The 24,068-nt window shown below is 37.8% G+C and overlaps 1 protein-coding gene across 1 annotated transcript; it reads left to right on the top strand.

Moving 5' to 3' along the window:
* The first annotated feature begins 272 nt into the window (after positions 1–272).
* mldr (mitochondrial ribonuclease P catalytic subunit) lies at positions 273–21,363 on the top strand. Its single transcript, XM_071685494.1, is given in 11 exon segments — positions 273–304; positions 5,740–6,363; positions 8,177–8,383; positions 10,363–10,568; positions 11,925–11,997; positions 13,632–13,766; positions 13,768–13,809; positions 14,700–14,842; positions 18,012–18,080; positions 18,294–18,414; positions 20,802–21,363. Coding segments are annotated over 10 exon segments (2,049 nt in total). The 5' UTR covers positions 273–304; the 3' UTR covers positions 21,231–21,363.
* Positions 21,364–24,068: the final 2,705 nt, after the last annotated feature.

Below are 24,068 nucleotides of genomic sequence, written 5' to 3'. Positions count from 1 at the left end.
TAACACCGTGCTCAAGGGTCGCACCATCGTACCCCAGGATCGTAACGTTGTGCACCGAGAGGTCGTACCGTCGTGCTCAAGGGTCGCACCGTCACGCTCAAGGGTCGTCATGCCCACGTGCTTTGAGGTCGTACCACTGGGCTCACGGGTCGTACGACAGAAGCCTCAACGAGTGAGCTGGTAGGTATGGTCGCTGGGTAGCATCACATGCGTTGAATATTCGCTGGGATCCTGCCACCACCTCCTGAGAGAATGTAAACAAACCCTCCTCGAGAAGCTGGGGGTCCGGGACGTGTCGAAGCAGGTGACTCCCACAGATTCACAAGTGGGTTTTAATCCAAGTTTATAGGTAGATAGCCAGTTTCGTGCCCCATATTTGATGATTAATGAATATATATCGAGATGTGTCTGGTAGTAATGGGAATAATATACCTTTTCAGACCCACAGTGGAAATCTCGCTTAGATGTTTTGGCGTTCTCAGAGTTTCGTTTTATGTATCATATTTTGTGATACATATTGTATTTGCATATCACATGTTGAATGAGCTTGAGTTGGTAGTTTGTGGTTCTGGTGACTTTCAGTTCCACATGACTTGGTAACTTGAGTTAGGTAGGGATTTACCCAAGACTGTAGCTGGTATTTTCACTTTATTCTGGATTTCCTTTTAATTTTCATTCCTTCCATGGCAGTTCATTCAGATCCGCATCGGAAATTCCACTGGGCAATGGCTACTTATTTTCTAGATGAACTTTTGAAGAGGGTTGGGACATTTCTTAGGAACCAAGGTTTTAGGTGGGGAGAGATCAGAGTAAATAATGATTTACGATAGAAATGAGGATCAGAATCATTCTAAAGATGTAAAAAAAAAAAAAAAAAACAAAGCTAAACCAAACCTAGTCTGACCAACCAAAACTAAACAAATAAACCAAACTTGTAATTTGCTGGATCTCCATAACGCTATTAATGTCTTATTAAAGTTCGTAATGAGTACATGAATCCTGCAGAACATGATCTAGAACGTCATTTTATGATTAATTATGGCAACAGTAGGATATCCAGGCATTATGGCAATAGTAGGATATCCAGGCATTATGGCAATAGTAGGATATCCAGGCATTATGGCAATAGTAGGATATCCAGGTATTATGGCAATAGTAGGATATCCAGGCATTATGGCAATAGTAGGATATCCAGGCATTATGGCAATAGTAGGATATCCATGAATTATGGCAATAGTAGGATATCCATGAATTATGGCAATAGTAGGGTATCCAGGAATTATGGCAAAAGTAGGATATCCAGGCATTATGGCAATAGTAGGATATCCAGGAATATATGGCAAGAGTAGGATATCCAGGAATTATGGCAATAGTAGGATATCCAGGAATTATGGCAATAGTAGGATATCCAGGAATTGTGGCAATAGTAGGATATCCAGGAATTATGGCAATAGTAGGATATCCAGGAATTATAGCAATAGTAACATATCCAGGAATTATGGCAATATTAGTAAATCCAGGAATTATGGCAATAGTAGGATAGCCAGGAATTATGACAACAGTAGGATATCCAGGAATTATAGCAATAGTAGGATATCCAGGAATTATGGCAATACTAGGATATCCAGGAATTATGGCAATAGTAGGATATCCAGGAATTATGGCAACAGTAGGATATCCAGGAATTATGACAATAATAGGATATCCAGGAATTATGGCAATAGTAGGATATCCAGGAATTATGGCAATAGTAGGATATCCAGGAATTGTGACAATAGTAGGATATCCAGGAATTGTGGCAATAGTAGGATATCCAGGAATTATGGCAATAGGATATCCAGGAATTATGGCAACAGTAGGATATCTAGGCATTATGGCAATAGTAGGATATCCAGGAATTATGACAATAGTAGGATATCCAGGAATTATGGCAATAGTAGGACATCCAGGAAGTATGGCAATAGTAGGATATCCAGGAATTATGGCAATAGTAACATATCCAGGAATTATGACAATAGAAGGATATCCAGGAATATATGGCAACAGTAGGATATCCAGGAATTATGGCAGTAGTAGAATATCCAGGAATTATGACAATAGTAGGATATCCAGGAATTATGGCAACAGTAGGATATCCAGGAATTATGGCAATAGTAGGCTATCCAGGAATTGTGGCAACAGTAGGCTAACCAGGAATTATGGCAATAGTAGGATATCCAGGAATTATGGCAACAGTAGGATATCCAGGAATTATGGCAACAGTAGGATATCCAGGAATTATGGCAATAGTAGGATATCCAGGAATTATTGCAACAGTAGGATATCCAGGAATTATGGCAATAGTAGGATATCCAGAAATTAGGACAATATAGGATATCCAGGAATTATGGCAACGGTAAGATATCCGGGAATTATGGCAACAGTAGGATATCCAGGAATTATGGCAACAGTAGGCTATCCAGGAATTATGACAATAGTAGGATATCCAGGAAGTATGGTAACAGTAGGATATCCAGGAATTATGGCAACAATAGGATATCCAGGAATATATGGCAACTAGGATATCCAGGAATTATGGCAATAGTAGGATATCCAGGAATTATGGCAACAGTAGGATATCCAGGAATTATGGCAGTAGTAGGATATCCAGGAATTATGGCAATAGTAGGATATCCAGGCATTATGGCAATAGTAGGATATTCAGGAATTATGACAATAGTAGGATATCCAGGAATGTATGGGGTTAAGTTGCGGATTATATAAGTGTGGTAAAGTAATCGAAAGTATATCCCAACCAATTTCCTGAGCAGTCAGGGTTTTATAGTGACTGTCAGTAATCTTTTTGAAAGTTAGTCATGTTCAGCAATGTGATACCAAATGTGAACAAACTTATTACATAATGTTATTTTCAGATGAATATAATGTGGTTAGATATTTAGTGTCAGTTTTATCTCTGTGGAAGTTTTTATCGGTTCTGTTGGTATTTTGTAAGTGTATAACCCCTTTTATATTTATTTTCATTCAGGAAAAATATATAATGTTCCTCTGGTAGTTCTCTTAGCCCAAGGAATTTCCTTGGGATAAGCACCTTAAAGCACCTAGAACATAAGTAGACATATCCTAAAAGTAGCTCTGATGCCCAGCTAAACTGATCAGTTACTCCTTTTCCTGTCCAAACAAGCCCAACCTAAGGCTGTAAGACAGCCATGGGAGGCTCTCAGCATAAGTAGAATCAAGATCCTTCACTGGAAATGCATTTGCCTTGTTACAAGAAACGTTTGTGTATTCAAATAAACCAACCGTGTTTAAACTTCGTTAATGAAATGTTTTATTTTCAGATCACATCTGTGGATTTTGTGTATAAGATGTTTTGGCAGCTGTATGGTAAAATATTTTGGTTATTGCATTTGAAGTGTATTACATACTGAGATTACGTGTGACAGGCAGAACAAAGTCTTCAGATATGTTTTGAATCACATAAATCTGAATATGGTAAAGGAGAGCAACTTTTATTTTTTTGTTTTGAAAATAACATGATAGATATACTAATATTACGTCGTACATCAGTTTTGTGTGATGTTTTGTGTCACTTGGCCAAGGAGTTGGATTAGACTTTGAAAAGTTGGACTGTGGAGCAGAGTTGGCATTAGTGGGATGAAGTCATGGAAATCGACTTTCAATGATGTATGATCTCAGAATCCACTGGCACAAGAGAAAACAAGGTTTGGGCAAGAAAAGGTTAATTTTGAGCTAGATTTGAACCAACTTTCAGTGGTGTATGATCTCAGAATCCACTGGCACAAGAGAAAACAAGGTTGGGGCAGGAAAAGGTTAATTTTGAGCTAGATTTGTTGCTTCATATGAAGTTATGCAACTACTGATTGGTTACGTAATCAATGTCAGTGTAGGTTTTAAATCTGATTAAGAATGTTCTTGTCAATGCCCTGAGTCCTTCAATTGAAGGTGGGGCTGGGATTGAGGTCATGCAGAGTCAGTATAAAGCTGAAGCTGAATGGATTTGCAAAGTGTGCATGACAGTCACATGCCTAATGATTGGATGAAGAATATGGTTCTTCTGATGAATAAAGGCATAGGAGGTAAAAGTTATTCTTAGAAGTACGTAACAGTAAAGCGTAGTTCATAAGGTGGTAGGATTGTGGTCATTCATGTTAAACGATTACTGAACCCCATGCAGAAAAAAACAAGATTGTTTTAGATGGGAGAGAATGTGTGGACTAGATTTTCAGGCTGGGTGTAATGAAAGGCCTCAGTGAGAAAAAGAAAATGAAGATTTTCAGCATTCGTGAAAGTATGGCCTATATGGTTCACAGAGGAGGACTTTAAGAAATTTTGATATTCTGTGATGGACAGGAAAGAGCTATCAATATTGTTAAGACGTATTTAATAGAAGTAGCACAGTTTTTGATGTGGAGTATAGTGAGTTGTGTGAATTAATCTGGGAGTGTAATTATGCTGTGCAGTGTCACCATGGTTGTTTTAATATTCTTATGGATGGGGCATTACATGGAATAAGAGTGAGATGGTGAGATTCGAGCATGCATATGTATCCTAGTGGAACAGAATGGAAGTTACTGTTACTATTGTGCCAACTTAATGCTGTAGCTGAGACATTGAATAAATTAGGTAAGATTGTTGGCCACATCAGCGGATTATGTATAAAGAGAATTTTGAGTGTAGATGTTTGTAAGAGCAAGGCTCTTATTTTTGAAAGAGATGGGAAGTTGCTAAGTAATATCGAATTGAATAAGGAAGAATTAGTCATGAATGTGTTGTGATATTAAGGATGAATATCTGCATTAATGGTTTTAGGAAAGCTGAGCTGTAGTGTCAGTCATTCAGTGAGGAAGCATTGGAGGTGTATTGAAAGCTATGGAGAATGGGAGGAATTTGAGTTTAAAGTGTGCTCAGAATTTGCTTGACGGATCCTTTGTCTTAGATATGAAATGTGGATGGGAAACCTTAGTTTCCTTTTGTCCAGATGAGGAAATTTAAAGATAGGTAGAGGTGGGTGATGTATGTAATATTGTTAAAATCAGGAATGTAAGGGAATAATGAAGAGATTAGAGGATTTGTGCTGTAAAAAAAAAAGGAGGTTAGTGGAAGAATATATGATTGAAAACCTTTTAAGTTGGATTAGCTCAATAAGATACATGGCAGATAATAGGATGATAAAGAGAACTTTATTAGCATTTTGAAAGTACAAGGAGAAGAGATATACTCAAAAAGAAAGAGGCAGATGCATTGAGTATTTCAAGTGGGGATTGAATGAGGGTGATTTTTGACATGTGTGCTGTGGAGGCAGTTTGTGTTTGTGGATTTGTGAATAGAGAGAGGCTCAGTGCATCATCTTAATGTGGAGAGTGAAAAATAAGATGCATATCCGTACAAACATTGCCAACTAAGTGTTCTGCAAGATGTTCTGTATGCAGACCTGAGTGATGAGTATGAAATATTATATCTCATGGAACAAAGGCAAACAAAATGCCTAAACTAAAATCTAGTGATGAGTGTTTAAGTGTTTGTTTGCTTTAGTATTCTGAAGATAAGAATATGGGACTGAACTTTTTGGCTGGATAACCCCACGTAGATAGGAAATGAGTTAGATATATAAGTAGATAACAGTACATGGATGTTGTAACTGACAAATTAAATGTAAAGTAATGCCCAGTGATTTTTTTGTATTATATTGTTGTACACTTTCAATATTTTTCTTTCCAGATGGCTCTGCAACGATGCTTACTTGGTGGAAGAATTCTCTGGCCAGCTCATTTGCACTTTGGTGGTCTAGCATATGCCCGTCACATAGTCTCATGGCACTCAGAAATTAGAGTGCTCAATATAGAGATTGCAAGGAGTGGTTTTATAAAGAAATTTTCCTTAAGAATATGTGGAAGTGGTAGGATGCAGACACACTTAAAAGAAATACCGAGAAATTTTTATTCGAGTGTATCAAAGATTACTACTTACAGTGAAGATGACCCAAGTGAGTCTGATGTTGATAATGAAGGACAAACAGATGACAGAAGAAATACACAGCTTGCTTCTATATTTGAAAACAGATTAGAAATGTCTAGTCCTGAGTGGGAAGATGTTATTCAACAGGTTTCTCAAGAGGAGCTCAAAATGAATGCCAAAAGCTGTGATGTGCTGATGATGAGGAGGTGCAAGAAGTCCTCTAATTATCCTCTTGCAACATCTTACTTGGACCATATAGAGAGAGAAGGAAGAAAGCCAAACCTGGCTACTCTTGGGGTTTACCTGGAGTTGTGTGGGGAAACAGTCACCCATTGTGGAGAGAAGAGAGTCCTTGAGATTTACCACCAAATGTGTAGTCAGGTTAAGGTGAGCTGTGGAAGTATACTTCATTATCAGATCAGTGTATCATGATTTAGAAAGTAATTAACTTTCTGTAGAAGTCACTAGATCCTTTTGAAATGATCACATTACACTTTTGTATCTTCAGAAATATTTTTTTTATTTACATATGTATCTGTTTTGATATACAGTTTCGTACATTTACATAGATTGATATCATTAAGAACCCCTTCCAAAAATGAATTTCAAGATATAATTCATGTACCCTTAAATGTACTCGATGACACTGGTTCTGCGCAGACCCTTCCAACTTCATGGATTCCTTCTTTTAAGTCTGCTTTCATAACTCCCCAGTGCACATTTTGTGTACATTCTTTTACCCCACCACAACATGTCAGCCTTCTTCATTTACTTCTTAATGATACTGTATCTACATTAAACTGTGTAAGCCCTTACTCTGTTCACTCACACAGACCCAAACCCACTTTCGTTCCACCTTATACACACACACATGGTATACATAAGTTTGAAAGGTTGTACAGGAGTCAAGAATGCTCAAGAGATGTAGCCCCATCAGTGTAGAATTCTTCACAGCATATATTATGACAAATTAGAATATGCTGCACATATTTAGTCCCATTTCAGGAAGCACAAAGAATCAATAGGAAGACTAAATGTTCCTCGGGGCACTAATTCCAAGTTCTTCAAATTAATTCTTCCGCTTTCTAAGGTGATGTGAGGTCTAGTTTAGTATATAAAATATAGTTTTGTGGGGCCTGGATGTGGAAAGGGAGCTGTGGTTTCGATGCATTACACATGACAGCTAGAGACTGAGTGTGAACGAACGTGGCCTTTGTTGTCTTTTTCTAGCGCTACCTTGCACACACACGGGGGGGAGGGGGGTGCCATTTTCATGTGTGGCGGGGTGGCGACGGGGATGGATGAAGGTAGCAAGTATGAATATGTACATGTGCATATATGTATATATGTCTGTGTATGTATATGTATGTATACGTTGAAATTTATAGGTATGTGCGTGTGTGGGCATTTATGTATGTACATGTGTATGTGGGTGGGTTGGGCCATTCTTTCGTCTGTTTCCTTGCGCTACCTTGCTAACGCGGGAGGCAGTGACAAAGTATGATAGATATAAATAGATAATATATATGTTAACTTCATATCATTGTCAGTGGCTTGAATTAATGTTGATAACTTGGAGCTCCTGTGTTTGTTTTTCCAGCTAAGTTTTTGTTATCGCTTCATATGTGTACGTGAATTACTTTAGAAAGGAACTAACAGAGGAGGTCCAGTGAAAGGTAACAATGATGGTCATAGAATTAAGAGAGATGAGTTGCTATGAGCAGTTAGGGGCCATGAATTTGCCTACCACATAAAAGAGGAGAGTATTCGGTGATGATCACAAACAAGGCTTTTTGTAACCAGTTTGACGATGTCAGTAGCAAACAGATCTTCAAAAGATGCAATGACAGAAAAATCAGAGGGCATAACCCAAAATTAAGTTAAAAAAATAGAAAAGATTTTTACGAAGTACTTTTGTAGTATCATAGTAGTGGATGAAGGAATAAGCTAAAGGTTGAAATTGTGAATGCTGACAATATACATAAGTTTAAAAAGTTGTATGATAGTGGACTAAGTTCAAGAAATGTGACCCCATGACTGTAGAACTCCTCCCCGTGCTTTAGAGATAGATAATTTACCCACACATGAACCCACAAATACATGTATTTATCCTTGTATAATTCTCATGTTTTATTATCTTCATGATTTATGGATGAAAAAAAAATATCTTTTCAGAAATGAAATTATTTGCTTTCAACAGATGCTTGATTCTGGATTGAGTAGAAGTGCAATCCTTGGATTAACATCAACAGGGGAATGGAAACAAGCAGTCAAGCACCTCCCTGTTATTCGAAAAATGTCACAGGTCTGTAGAATGACGTACAGTGCCATCATAACTGCTGCGTTTAGGAATGGTGACTATGACTTTGGCTGGAAGTACTTAGAGACTATGTGTCAGGAAGAAAAGGTTGGTCCTGTAGTTCTCCCATGAAGTAATTAAGGTTAGATTGACCTCTGATCTTGCTGTCACAATTACATCATGATAAATGTTAAAGAAATGAAATAGTGACTTCAGATTGTTTGTGTGTTAATCTTTTCCTGTTACAAATTCTTTTCTTTAGGGTGTTCATTATAATTTTGTGATTTTGCATTGTGATTTTCATAATTGCCACTGATGCATTCTCTTATCTTTCCTCAAAGTCTTGCTTTGAATCTGCCTATGTAGTATCAAATCTTGTTATAGACCATTGCAAGTTTTATGATACATGACACTGTAGACCATCATTTCCTGAGACTTCTTACATTTCCATTCTTGTTCTATAAATTCTCAGCTTTCTATAAGTCCTTCTATAAAGATTCTCACCCATTTTGAAAAAGTTCCTTTACCTATGTATTGTAATGTTACATTTTCATTTAGAATGGTGTCTTTGTCTGCTCATAACACTTATGCTACTTCCTATCACCATATATACACACTGTCTTCCTATGCATTGTATATGTTGTCTTGTCCTTGACTGTTTAGAATCTTTCATTAAGAGAAATTGTCAGTTTCATTAATTGTGTGTCTTTGGTGATGCTTTTAGGTTTTCTTCATCTGAAGATTTTAATATGGTCGTTAACGAAAATGCTTTGGGGAGATTTTGGATAGCCGCCCTGATTTAGATGCAGAATATGTCATGTGCAGATGGTTACAAATGGTGATCCTTGTTCGGCAAGATAGATTCCAACGAAAGGTGTGTACCTATATGTGCTTGATTGTCTGTGAAATGAATGGAAATATGATGATGACACATAGCCAGTGAGTTGAATGTTTAGAAAAAACAGGCTCCAGAAGTGAAAATGATCGTGGTTGAATATTTGGGACATGAGAAATTGTGTGAGGAACAAAGGCATAAAGATACATGTGCATGGATGTAAACATTATCTCTGCATAATATGCAGTGAGTATATTTGTGTATGGTGTAGCTTGGTTGTAAAATGGGATGATTGATAATAGATGGGATGACAGAATGAGAAAGTAGATTAATGTGGGTGTGAATTTTGAAGGTCCTTTTAGTTTAGTAGGGTTTTTAATATATGTGGACAAAGTTTCTCATGCACTAACATTTTCTGAAACTGAAACTCAGATAATGTATGAAGAAACTTTTTTTTTTGCAAAATTTACTTTCAGAAATAGATAGATTTTATCACTATTGTCCTGAATAAAATTGGAAGACCATTGCATTCTTTTTATCTACAGGACATAGAGATATGATGGATGAAATGCATTCTTGAGGAATGTTTGTTATGCTAAAAATCTCTGTAAGGTGGTTGTTATGATATGGTGCCCACAAAGATGCATTCCTGACATGGCAATTCTTACTTAAATAAGTTGTGTTATTTTGGTGTTTTGTAGAAAAAATAAGATACTGTTATTGTAAGTACAATATGAAACCAGATATGATTAACATCCACAGTTTCATCAGAGCTTGCATTCTTGTTGATCACAGCTGTCACACTGACAGTGTACGTACACCTTCCTGGGCTGCTCTCAGTCATCTCCAGAGACATATTCCTTGTGTGAGAAAAATTCATTGCAAGTTAGGACGTGGTGGACTGTCTGGTTCTTTTTACCCTCTCGCTGCTCTCAAGTATCATTTTTATGGAAAGAAACTGATCCAAGTGACTGACCCATGTGTGCCTGATGCTCACTTTATATAGTGTTTTTATTGAGAGAATATTTTTTCAGGTCTATTGAATGAAAATCCGTTATACGGGGCTATGTTAAAGAAGGACTGTCAGTATGTCATTGCTTTATCTCTGTAGGGAAGATTTTGATTAATTTACTTGCATATTCTCCATCCATCTCACTTTTGATTTTTTCTCTTCTGAAACCATAGTCTTCAGTTTTGGGAGATCTTCAGATAATCCTTCATAAGTAATTATAATCCTTTTTTTTCCTTACAGGTACCACTAAGTGGAACCTTCTTGGAGTGGTTACGGCAATGTGATGGCGTTGAGGAGACGGAGGAAAAGAAAGCAATGGCATTCACTTTGCTTCACAAACTCAGCTCCTATGAAATCTTTCCAGACATACCTGTCATTCAGGAGATTGAAAGATTCTTCAGGGAGAGCTTAGGATGGTCAGGGTTGTATGTTAAGATACCATCAAGGTAACTACACTCCAGCTTACCGTATGTTCTTTAACACTGTGCATAGGGTTATTGTTTTCTGTTGCCATCCCATAGTATGCATAGGGCTGGTGGTGTGACTGTGCAAAAGTTTTGTAGTCCAATGAATCTGTATTCTTTTGGGACATCATCACTCATTCATTTTGGAAGATTGTGGAAAAATTTATATCTTACATCAGCTTTATCTCTTAGAAGTGGTGTTAGGGATATAAGTCTTAACTGAGGTCAGGCCTTAAATGAATAACAAAAAGAGGATGAAAGAAAATGGACCAAGAAAAGAGAGATGAATATGAAGACAGGTTTATCATGTATGTAATGTAAATGCAGTAAATTCACTCCTGTAGGAACAGAGAAGGGGGCTAAGTGAGGATTTTCCCTGTAAGGCTCAGTTCTCAGTTCTTGATGCAACCTCGCTAGTGTGGGAAATGGCAAATGTGTATGAAAGAAGATTTTTTTCCTATTTTAAAAGTGTAATATTACATGAAGGGAGAATATTTAGCCTCCATCATCCACCCCTCTTAGTTGTCTTCTGCATCCTGTAGGGAATACAAGGATAGTGTTCTATCTCCTCATTCTTAGAGATGAAATGAAATCAGCAAAACCATTAATGAGAACCTTTATTAAACTCACATGTGTTTGTCCATGAGAGCATTTCCCCTCACACATGCACACACCCCTCTGCCTCAAGCAATACACAGCACAGAAAATGTAAAAGCACTGGATGATTTAAGTCTGAGCTGGTAGGACTAGCTTAGAGAAGTGTCACTTTCGGTAACTTTTCAGTCAGACTAGAATTGATTCTCACTACCTTATTACAACTTGCATTGTCCTCTAGAATAATTTACATTTATTCAGAGTAGTTGCAGTGTCCAAGATATGGGATGCTACATTATCAGAATTCTCTTGCAACCTTTTGATGTGGTATATTTTTAACAGACAGTATTTGTGTGTGTGAATTGTTTCCAAGTTCACATATGGTTATTATGTGTACAATGTGATTTTGACTATGATATGAATTGTATGTGCCTTTATGTTTGATGTTATGATAAGACCTAGAGACTCCTTTCGCAAAAGGGTCTTGGGACTATAACCCTAAGACCCCTCATCCAGGTGCTCTTGCAGCTCTAGGCTGTGCTGCAATCTGTAGCAGGACAGGAAGGATTCCTTTGAAGTGAGAAGTACTTTGGTTAGAGTGGATTCTTTTATTGTCTAACAATGATACAGCCTTGCCAAAAGTGACTCCTCTTTTGTGGTGATACCTCAAGCAGGCAGAGTCTGGTAACACTGTGCCTTCATGTTAAACTGTTTGATGAAGCATATTGAAAATTTTCATTGCAGGGGAAGATGCCCAGCTTGTAGATGTCAACTTGAAGGTCTTGAAATTGACAGGGAAGAGTTTAATCAGTTACAGGTACATGAAACGTAATTATTTTATGGTTGTATCATTGGAGTGAAAAATATGCATGTGATAAAGTTTGCAGACAAAATATCTTAAATTTTCATGATTAGGAGGACAAATTAATGAAATACTGTAATTAATTATTTGAGTTGTATCAAGAACAGAAGTGACAAAGGTATTGTTCCCTGTTTTGATTTTGGTTTGAGGTAGGAGATACTTTTATTGCCTTTTTCTTTTTCTAGTGAATGAATAAACTTAAGATTATGTTTGATCATAGAATAGTTCTACAGTACTGCTTGAAAAGTTATATAAACTTATATTTATTTTTTCAGTCACTGGTGGAAGGACATTAGGGGTCATTTTCTCAGGGAAGTAGATAATATGTTTTACAAGAGATATAGACAAAGTAGTCCTATGCATGTTGTGGGTGGGGGGAAAAGATGATAAGTTACATAAGCATTTCTAGTTTCATGTAAGGGTTTCAGCTGTGAGGGTTAGCAGTAACTGTGAAGGGGGTTTTGGAGATCTGACCACCTTAGCTACAGCCTGTATCATTGGTCATTGTAAGGGTCAACTCCATATGAACAAGTTAGGAGAACTGCAGTTATCCATTTCCTAAGTATGAAAATGTATATCAGTATGAAAATGTCTGCAGAACATTGGTGTTGATTAGAGAAACTATTTTGTGATCATTGATAAGAGGTTCAGAGGATATATGTACCTGCTATTCTTCTGCTCCATTGATTAATTTTACTCGACCAACCATTTCTTTCTCATCCAGAATCATTTTGGTACAATGTCTGGAAAAAACCTTTTCTGCCTCCCTATACATTTTCAAAGGCAAGGTCACACTTATGTTTTATTACTTTGCTATCTCTCCTTGACCATGATTGCCATCTGCAGATGTCTAGGCATGGAATTGGCAATATTCCTGAAGCATTCTAGGTCCATGTTTTAGGGTCCATAGGGTTTTGAACTAAATGAGGCAAGGCACTGATGTGGTGTTGGAGGAAGCAGCCACCTGATCATACATTCTGAGCACCCATTGTGCCTAGAAATCTCATGTGTACCCACATTTTCATGCTTTTTTTTATGCCTTGGGAAGGTAAAAGGCAACTATCGTGAAAAACAGGTGGAAGAAAAATAGTGCCTAGAAATGAAATTTCCAGAATGAGATGACAGACAGGAAGAGAAAGAATATCCTTTCATCGAGATAACCTGAGGTGGGTTGCTAGTGCTCACACTGTTAGAAACACAAAGTCTCAGTGACCAGATGTATGGTGATTTCACCCTGGGAATATCATATGTTTGTACCCGCAACGAACCTTAGCCACATATTGCCTTTGAAAATATATGGGGGCGGAGAATGTTTTTTGCAGACTCTGTAGGTAGCTGACTGTGGGCTATAAGTTTAGTTGGTGTGGAATAGTATTTCGTTAGTTATTTTTGATTTTCAGATCCAGTGGTGGATGGTTTCTTTAGAACTGGTTGTGTGGATAAGTGGATGATTTTTGGATTGATTTAGGATTCCCATGGTTTGATCTGGTATCATTATTAGAATAATTTGGTTTTTCATTTATCACTCAATTTTTGACAGCATACAATAACTAAGTTCTCATGATCATTTTCTTCTGTCTTTCTCACAGGAGGAATTTGCACCACGTGTGCTACGGGGTTCAGACATTTTTCTTTCAAGTAGCCCTAAGGAATGGGCTGACTTTCAAAGTTTTGTCGAGGAGCACAAACCTTTCACAGTTGTGGTGGATGGACTCAATGTAGCCGTATTGTGCTGGCAATAAATTCCCAAGAAACCGTGGTCATGTGGTAAGGAAGAGATTTCAGTGTCACCACTTGTATCATGAATTTTGAGCAATTAATAAATTTGTGATGTTAAAGATTACAATTTAAGTATAGATGACTGGAAAAATATTTACTGTCTGGCAATCACATGTGTGGGAACATTACAGTGAATATTTCCAAATTTAATTTGGATTGTCTTGAAAAAAGCTAATCTAATCAGATGGGTGGAAATTGGTCTGGATAGCTTGCTTGTAATTCTCAGGGCATAATGAATGTGAATAAGACTAAGTTCATTCCATTGAATCTTATCGTTTTAGATGTATCCCTCTGAATTGGCTTTTGAAAAAAGTCATGCTTCCTAATATAGAATATTACATTACAAGTCAAAGTGTTTTTACTCAAAATGCAGAAATGTAGGTTTTGAAAATAAGAATTAGTTTTGTAAAGTGCTTTGTTCCTTTATGCAATGAATTAGGAATGGAAATAACAGACTTGTGCAAGTGTTTCTACTGACAAGTCACTTGATGCAGTGTTCGGGATTTTCCAATATAGCTGATGTAGCCATGGCAAAAGAGTTTACATAAATGGTGAACTCCAGTGCCATTTTTAGTCTTTAGTGCCTCACCAAAAACAGGCCACTGGCAGAGGGTAACTCTAGTACAGTATTTTCATTGTTTCGTATGTAGCTTATATTCTTCTGCTACATTCACAGTTCCACATTATATCTATCTCACTAAAATTAGTCATATCCTTACTACCTCCCTCTCATTTATTCCATGTGTTAGCTTGTATACTATTAAAGGAAGTTTATAGGGAAATATGTCTTGTAAGTTATGTAAGTGAAATTTTTGTGTATCATCAGAGTATTTAATATATACAGTATACAGCAATGATATTGAAGGCTTTTCTTCCAGCTGAAAAATGTTGTGGAGAAGGTTCTCAAGAAATATCCAGGTGGCCATGTGTTAGTTATTGGACGACAACACATGACACAGTGGTTGCCTCAGAATTTCCATAGGAGCAAGAAAACTGTGAGCGTATATACCCTTAATGATTTGTAAGTGTTTTTTATTGAGAGAAATATTTTGTTCACATGTATTATAGGAATACAAATCAGCAGTTAAGTAAGAAATGAATATATATATATTTTTATTTTTATTTATTTTGCTTTGTCACTGTCTCCCGCGTTTGTGAGGTAGCGCAAGGAAACAGATGAAAGAAATGGCCCAACCCACTCCCATACACATGTATATACATACACGTCCACACACACAAATATACATACCTATACATCTCAATGTACACATATATATACACACACAGACATATACATATATACATATGTACATAATTCATACTGTCTGCCTTTATTTATTCCCATCGCCACCTCGCCACACATGGAATGACATCCCCCTTCCCCCTCATGTGTGCGAGGTAGCGCTAGGAAAGGACAACAAAGGCCCCATTCGTTCACACTCAGTCTCTAGCTGTCATGTAATAATGCCCGAAACCACAGCTCCCTTTCCACATCCAGGCCCCACAGAACTTTCTATGGTTTACCCCAGACGCTTCACATGCCCTGATTCAATCCATTGACAGCACGTTGACCCCGGTATACCACATCGATCCAATTCACTCTATTCCTTGCCCGCCTTTCTTCCTCCTGCATGTTCAGGCCCCGATCACACAAAATCTTTTGCATTCCATCTTTACACCTCCAATTTGGTCTCCCACTTCTCCTCGTTCCCTCCACCTCCGGCACATATATCCTCTTGGTCAATCTTTCCTCACTCATTCTCTCCATGTGCCCAAACCATTTCAAAACACCCTCCTCTGCTCTCTCAACCCCGCTCTTTTTATTTCCACACATCTCTCTTACCCTTACATTACTTACTCGATCAAACCACTTCACACCACATATTGTCCTCAAACATCTCATTTCCAGCACATCCACCCTCCTGCGCACAACTCTATCCATAGCCCACACCTCGCAACCATATAACATTGTTGGAACCACTATTCCTTCAAACATACCCATTTTTGCTTTCCGAGATAATGTTCTCGACTTCCAAACATTCTTCAAGGCTCCCAGGATTTTTGCCCCCTCCCCCACCTTATGATTCACTTCGGCTTCCATGGTTCCATCCGCTGCCAAATCCACTCCCAGATATCTAAAACACTTTACTTTCTCCAATTTTTCTCCATTCAAACTTACCTCCCAATTGACTTGACCCTCAACCCTACTGTACCTAATAACCTGCTCTTATTCACATTTGCTCTTAACTTTCTTCTTTCACATACTTTACCAAACTCAATCACCAGCTTCTGCAGTTTCTCACACGAATCAGCCACCAGCACTGTATCATCAGCAAACAACAACTGACTCACTTCCCAAGCTCTCTCATCCACAACAGACTTCATACTTGCCCCTCTTTCCAAAACTCTTGCATTCACCTCCCTAACAACCCCATCCATAAACAAATTAAACAACCATGGAGACATCACACACCCCTGCCGCAAACCTACATTCACTGAGAACCAATCACTTTCCTCTCTTCCTACAGGTACACATGCCTTACATCCTCGATAAAAACTTTTCACTGCTTCTAACAACTTGCCTCCCACACCATATATTCTTAATACCTTCCACAGAGCATCTCTATCAACTCTATCATATGCCTTCTCCAGATCCATAAATGCTGTTTTCCCCATCAGCGAGTTAGTGCCAGGAAACAGACGAAGAACGACACGTCCACTCCTATGTATAAACGCTTGTACGCATACACTTACATATACATATCAACATGTACACATATACATACACATACACGGACCGACCTGTACATATATACACATGTCCTGCTCATACTCATGTAATCCATTCCTGGTGCCACCTTGCCCCACAGAAAATAGTGTCACCACCCCCTGTGTCAGCGAGGTAGCGCCAGGAAAACAGACAAAAAAAAAAGCCACATTCATTCACACTCAGTCTCTAGCTGTAAGGATGTGTATGTGTTTATATATGAGTCTTTCCCCATCTGTTTCGTGGTGCTGCCTCACTAACATGAGAAATGACAATCAAGTATAATGATTATGATATATAAAAACTACTATTTTTTGTTTAGTGAACTATTTCCCTCTTTAAAGGAGAGTATCCACCTATCTTCAGACTAGTGAACAAAACTCCATTATGAACTTCATCTTTGTATGCTCTGTGCCCATTTCCTCTTCTCTATGGTCTTTCCTTCATGTGTGAGAGATTCGCTGGGACAGAGATTCTTATGCTTTTTTAACCTACAACCCACATAGTTTGTTTTCCCAAACCCACAATAGCTTAATGATTTAAGTTTCACTTCTTCATCTTTCTCAGGTGTTTTTGTTTAACTGCAACATTGTCAGAGAAAATAAATCATCACAAAACACACCATATAGCCATGTATCATCTTAATCAAAAACTGGCCTCTCACCTAGACATTCAGATTTTCAAACTACACTTCATTTATCATGTCTGCCACAGCATCATGGATAACCCTTTCTACAACAATGCATGTAAATGAACTTATCATGAAAATTCACATGTAATTTTTAGAATCTAGTTTGGTAATTTTTAGAATCTAGTTTGGAATCTAGTAAGTATTCACAAGGGGTAGCTAGAAGTAGTGAGATCTGACAGTCAGGCAGACAGAAATAAGGGAAAGGAGTAAAATGCAGCAAAGTGATAGTAATGAAATTCTCAGAATACTTTAGAGTTTGAGAATACGTAGTGAAATATATATTGGTGATGCTGCAGTTTGAATGTAATTTAAAAAGAGCCATCTGTGGAAGTCCCTTATTTCTTATCCTGAGCTCCTTAGGCATCAGTTTTTCTCAATATGGTATGGTGTCCGTACTTGTATTTATATCACACAAGCATTCTTCACACATTCACATGTAGCATAGATAAACAAAGGATAATAGCAGCACTGCCTTTTCATAACTGTAGTCAGGGTTACAGTAGTGGTTATTGTTCACCAGTGTGTGTGTAAGGCCATGTATGCTTGTGTGGCCGAGTGTCTAGACTAGTTGCTGAAGCATTGTTACCCTATGACGGTGGGAGCTGATGTATAGGTTTTTAAGGAATCTGCCTCAGTACTTTTTCTCAACATATTACTGATACTTTGCTCATCTTAAGATTTTTGTCTTATGTATGAACACCAAAGTTTTAAATGGTTCATATCTTTTTACAGGACAAGAGATGATGGATTTTTCATATATGCAGCTCTTCAATCTGGGCTTGGAACTAAAGTTATATCAAGGTATGCCATTCACTTAAAGAGATCATATTTGACAATGCTGTATCTGATGGTAACACCATTTGTTATGTTATATATATCTCTGGCCATATGTACACTATTCTCGAAAACTTTAAAAGTAGATGTCATGAATTTTATAGTTCCCATGACACAAGTTTAGTTGAATGATTTGGTACCTTTACAAAGCAGAATAAGACGTTGTTAATGGCCTTTCAGTGATATGCTGCGGGATCACCTGTTTCGTTTAGGTGAGGCACCACTGAGGGACACATTCCGACGCTGGCAGAGAATGCATCAAATAATGGCTGTATCTGCACCTACACAAGTCCAGATTATAGTATGTATAGACAGTCTTTCGCACCTGTGCACAGAGTCCTATGAGCATTTGGGAGAGAACTTTCTTTGTGAAAGGTTAAAACATTGTTGCACTCTCCTTACTGACATTAGTCCAATGAGGTTTTACCCCCTTTGACCATCATATTATATATAAGGCCTACAGATGCTCAGTCACAGGAGCCTAGGACAGTACAGCAACCCATCTAGGCCTGTGATATTGTGGGGTGGCACGTGGCTACCTTTCACCTACATATATTTACATTTACATGGCGGTGCTGTGTAGACCTGCTTGCAGCGTCTTTAGTTTCATCTCTGGTCTTCAGGTTAAAGTTTAGATTTGTGATTTTTTTTTTTCCTTCTTTCTTGAGAATTATCACTTACATCTGGCAACAACACAGGGATCAACTGCCTGAAAAAGGTGATCACTTTGGGTCAACTAAACCCCTATTTTTATGTTCATATTTTGCATTCCATCATTTTATTTCAGATAGATTCGAGATTTTCTGATTGTAGACCTACAAATATAACTATGAATGACCACCATGAAAGCGTTCACAATTCTGCTTTGAGAAATATGTAAACCAGAAGTGTGGATTCGAAGAATACTTACCATCATTCTGAGGATGAATGTCAGTATTACAGTGGCCTATTATTGTATATCCCACATGCCTTAACCTCATAGCAATGTGCAGGAATTTGGCCAGTCCTCAGGAACCTGATCTTGGGCCAAAAATATTTGAAAAACTCGACTCACCAATCAGTAACACTGTTACTCTCTTTCTTTAAAAACTCATTTGCAATCCCATCTGCTCCTGCAGCTTTTCCATACATTTCAAGCAAGGCTTCCCCCCTTCTCTCCCTCTCTCTCTCTCTCTCTCTCTCTCTCTCTCTCTCTCTCTCTCTCTCTCTCTCTCTCTCTCTCTCTCTCTCTCTCTCTCTCTCTCAAGCCATTTATCATGAGTTTCACACTCCACATACTACCTCATCATCTGACACATTCAGCAATCCTTCAAAATACTCACTCCATCTCTTTTGCACATCTTTAGTGCCAATTATATATCTATTTGCTCTTTGATAACATAATTACATACATACTGATGTATAAGCCATTGTTAAGAACATACTCTCAGGTTTGAAGCATAAACGTCTTGCCCATACTGTACCTGTAGAGCCACCTGAAAGGCATTCCACTTGTTAGGGGGGTTTGAGAGTGCACATAAGTGAAGACTGGAGGATATATGGTCAGTGAGCTAGTAGTGACATCATTGAAAGAAGTGGCCACCCTGTAAGGTAATATATGATTCCCTGTTTGATGGATGATTATGTAATCTTATTTGTAAGTTATGCCATAGTTTTCCTTATTATGTTTTGTACACTTATTCCAAAAAAGCAATTTTCTATAGTGAATATTTACAAGAGTAGAGAGTGCCCACTAGCACCAGGACTTGGTTGATACGGAACATTGTACTTTCTGTACTAGGTATTGTAGTTGCTCTCAATCTTTGGTAATTTTTTTGTTCATTGAGTTTGTAATCTGGGTGTATGACATGATCTGAGATTTGGTAATTTTATTGTTTACTGAGTTTTGTCATCTGGGTGTATGACATGATCTGAGATTTAAAAGTTCTTTGCATTTTTTCCTTTTTCCACGCCTGGCATTCTGCTATTCCTACATAGAGCTTGAATCAGCTACATGTTATGAAATTACTGTATGTGATATTGATCATGTAGCACAGTGTGGAGCAAACTGGACTTTTCATAGAAATACTGACAGTTTGCATAAATTTTTGTATAAAACCGATTCAGATGTTTTTTACAAACTAATCTACAAAAGAAGAAGGAAAGCAAATGCAAAAAGTGGACTGCTTTTACATGCACATAAATGTAGTGATGTGTATATTTTGTTACAAAATGTCATATCTTCCAAAATTTTGGATACCCGAATGATGATTTTAGCAGATGCATAGAAAGGGAGAGGGTGGGGATAAATGAAGTTTGGTGAGATTTTTTAGTTTTGAATATTTAGTATGATGTGTTTCAGGATGAGTATAATCAGAAAAATGGCAGAATTGCTAACAAGATTCTTTTTGTGCTAACCTTTGAAAAATTATCTGGAGCTTGATGTTATATTTATCATATTATACTACGAAAGTCTGTTGAACAGAGATGTGATTATGCATTATACTGAAATATATATCCTACTTTTAAGTTAAGGTATGTTTCTTTTTGGAATATATATTCTAGATAAGATATAAAAGATGATGTTTCACATTAAAGTCAAAATGGGAACATTAATTCATTCTGTATCTCTTGATGATTTTCTGTTGGATATTGTTAAGTATCATACATAAGAATGATTATCAGGTCTTGTGTATTCTTGTCACTCAGAATCCAGCAGCATTCAGCACTACAGCCCAAGGCGGAGATCACGGCTGGCACATTCCTTATGATGATGGGTCTCCTCGCCAGTCCTATGAGCTGCCCAAAACCTGGTTGTGCCTTCAGTCAGTTACATCAAGGCGAAAGAGACAGTTCTCACATACTGAAAATATTGATAATGTTTTTGTTCAAGATATTCCTTTTGTATATGAAGCCCATATGCAGCCAGCTAATAGTCTGAAGACAACAGCTTTAATTAGAAATGATAATAGACTGCTTCCAAGAATGAAATCAACTTCATCAAGGGATACGGAATTAAGACCATCAGTGGATTATGGCAACCGTTATCCATCAAAAAGAAGAACAAGGAAGACTGACCAAGCATTTCCAAAGACTTACTCAATGGCAGATGTACTTAACATTGATGCTAAAGATTAGAAAATAGTAACTGACATCTCTTTAAAGAAATTTGGTACTATTATAACTTAGTGTAACGGATCTTTGAATTACACATTATTTTGTATTATTTTGTAATGTTGTGGTTCTGTAGTGTAAATACAATGTGATATTTTATCTTGTGTAATAACCTATTTGTACAGTATGGGGAGGGAGCTCAACAGTAACAGACCATATATATATATATTTATTGTTATTATTATTATTATTATTATTATACTTGATCGCCATTTCCTGCTTTAACAAGGTAGCACCAGGAAACAGACGATGAAAGACCCATCCACTCATTATTTATATTATTTTATATATATCTATTACACTTTGTCGCTGTCTCCCACATTATCGAGTAGTGCAAGGAAACAGACGAGAGAATGGCCCAACCCACCCACATACACATGTGTATACATACACTTCCACACCCACACATATACGTACCTATACATTTCAACATATACATATATATACGTACAGACATATACATATATACACATGTACATAATTCATACTTGCTGCTTTTTTTATTCCTGTCGCCACCCCACCACACATCAAATGACACCACCCTCCCTCCGCACACACGCGAGGTAGCGCTAGGAAAAGACAGCAAAGGCCACATCCGTTCACACTCGGTCTCTAGCTGTCATGTATGATGCACCGAAACCACAGCTACCTTTCCACATCCAGGCCCCACAAAACTTTCCATGGTTTACCCCAGATGCTTCATATGCCCTGGTTCAATCCATTGACAGCATGTCAACCCCGGTATACCACATCATTCCAATTCACTCTATTCCTTGCATGCTTTTCACCCTTCAGCATGTTCAGGCCCTGATCGCTCAAAATCTTTTTCACCCCATCCTTCCACGTCCAATTTGGTCTCCCACTTCTCCTCTTTCCCTCCACCTCTGACACATATATCCTCTTTGTCATTCTTTCCTCACTTGTTCTCTCCATGTGGCCAAACCATTTCAATACACCTTCTTCTCCTCTCTCAACCACACTCTTTTTATAACCCCACATCTCTCTTACCCTTTCATTAATTACTCGATCAAACACATATACACACATATACATATACATATCAACATCTTTCTTTCTTTCAAACTATTCGCCATTTCCCGTGTTAGCGAGGTAGCGTTAAGAACAGAGAACTGGGCCTTTGAGGGAATATCCTCACCTGGCCCCCTTCTCTGTTCCTTCTTTTGGAAAATTAAAAAAAAATAATGAGAGGGGAGGATTTCCAGCCCCCCGCTCCCTCCCCTTTTAGTCGCCTTCTACGACACACAGGGAATACGTGGGAAGTATTCTTTCTCCCCTATCTCCAGGGATATCAACATATACATATATATATATATATATATATATATATATATATATATTTTTTTTTTTCCAAACTATTCGCCATTTCCCGCGTTAGCGAGGTAGCGTTAAGAACAGAGAACTGGGCCACTGAGGGAATATCCTCACCTGGCCCCCTTCTCTGTTCCTTCTTTTGGAAAATTAAAAAAAATTGAGAGGGGAGGATTTCCAGCCCCCCGCTCCCTCCCCTTTTAGTCACCTTCTACGACACGCAGGGAATACGTGGGAAGTATTCTTTCTCCCCTATCCCCAGGGATAATATATATATATATATGCACATATACATATTCATACTTGCTCACCTTCATCCATTCCCAGTGCCACCCCGCCCTACAGGAAACAGACAAAGAAAGGCCACATCTACTCACACTCATTTCCTGTCTTGTGCAATGCACTGACACCACAGCTCCCCAAGTACCTTTCTGTGGTTTACCCCAGACATTTCATATGCCCAGATTCAGTCCATTGATGGCACGTCGACCCTATACACCACATTGTTCCAGTTCACTCTATTCCGTGCATGCCTTTCACCCTCCTGCATGTTCGTGTTCCTATCACTCAAAATCTTTTTCAGTCCAACTTTCCACCTCCAATTTGGTCTACCACTTCTTTTTCCCTCTACCTCTTACATGTATATCCTCCTTGTCAACCTTTCCTCTTTCATTCCCTTCATATGTCCAAACCATTTTCACACACCCTTGTCTGTTGTCTCAACCACACTCTTTATTATCACACAAATCTCTAACCCTTTCATTACTTCCTCAATCAAACCACCACACACCACACATCGTCCTCAGACATTTCATTTATGTTACGTTACACACCAGGTTCTTTGAATGTAGATTCCCTTTGTTTTAAAGCTCATTTATTTAGTTTAATTTTTATGATTATAAATCTTGTTAGGTTTCATGAATCCTGAAATACATATATGTTAATTTTTTATCTCCCCTACAGACTACTTTTTTCCAAACGTGCAATGGCATACGTCCACTCTGATGCATTACTTACTAAATCAAGGTATGCATTCATGAGGTAAGTAACTTGTTTGAAAATCCTTATTTTCTCATATGAAATACTCCATGATATGAGGAAGTTTCAAATTGGTAATTTAGTTTCAGTAAGTTATGAGTGTTCATTGTCAAATAGATCAGTTCAATTGTATTTTTGTCATTCATTTAGTCGTTATAGTGACAGCCGTACACACCAGCTCTTTTATTATCTCATATTCCTGTAAATGAGCTTCAGTGACCACAATATACCGTACTCCATCACCTCCAGTTGCAGCAGTGACCAGTTGATGTTTCAGCAGACGGTAAACCTGACACAACATTAGCAGGAAAATAAGTGCGACATTTTGTGTTAATAAAGAATCGACTCCCTATCCTATTGATCCCAAGATAAATACTATGTCTTAAAGTTCTTCAAAACTGGAGTTTTTGCTTGTCTTAAAGTTCTTCAATTACT

This window comes from Panulirus ornatus, chromosome 40 (genome assembly GCF_036320965.1).
Source record: "Panulirus ornatus isolate Po-2019 chromosome 40, ASM3632096v1, whole genome shotgun sequence".
NCBI classification, from domain to species: Eukaryota; Metazoa; Arthropoda; class Malacostraca; order Decapoda; family Palinuridae; genus Panulirus; species Panulirus ornatus.
This window is presented reverse-complemented; position numbering and strand designations above follow the sequence as displayed.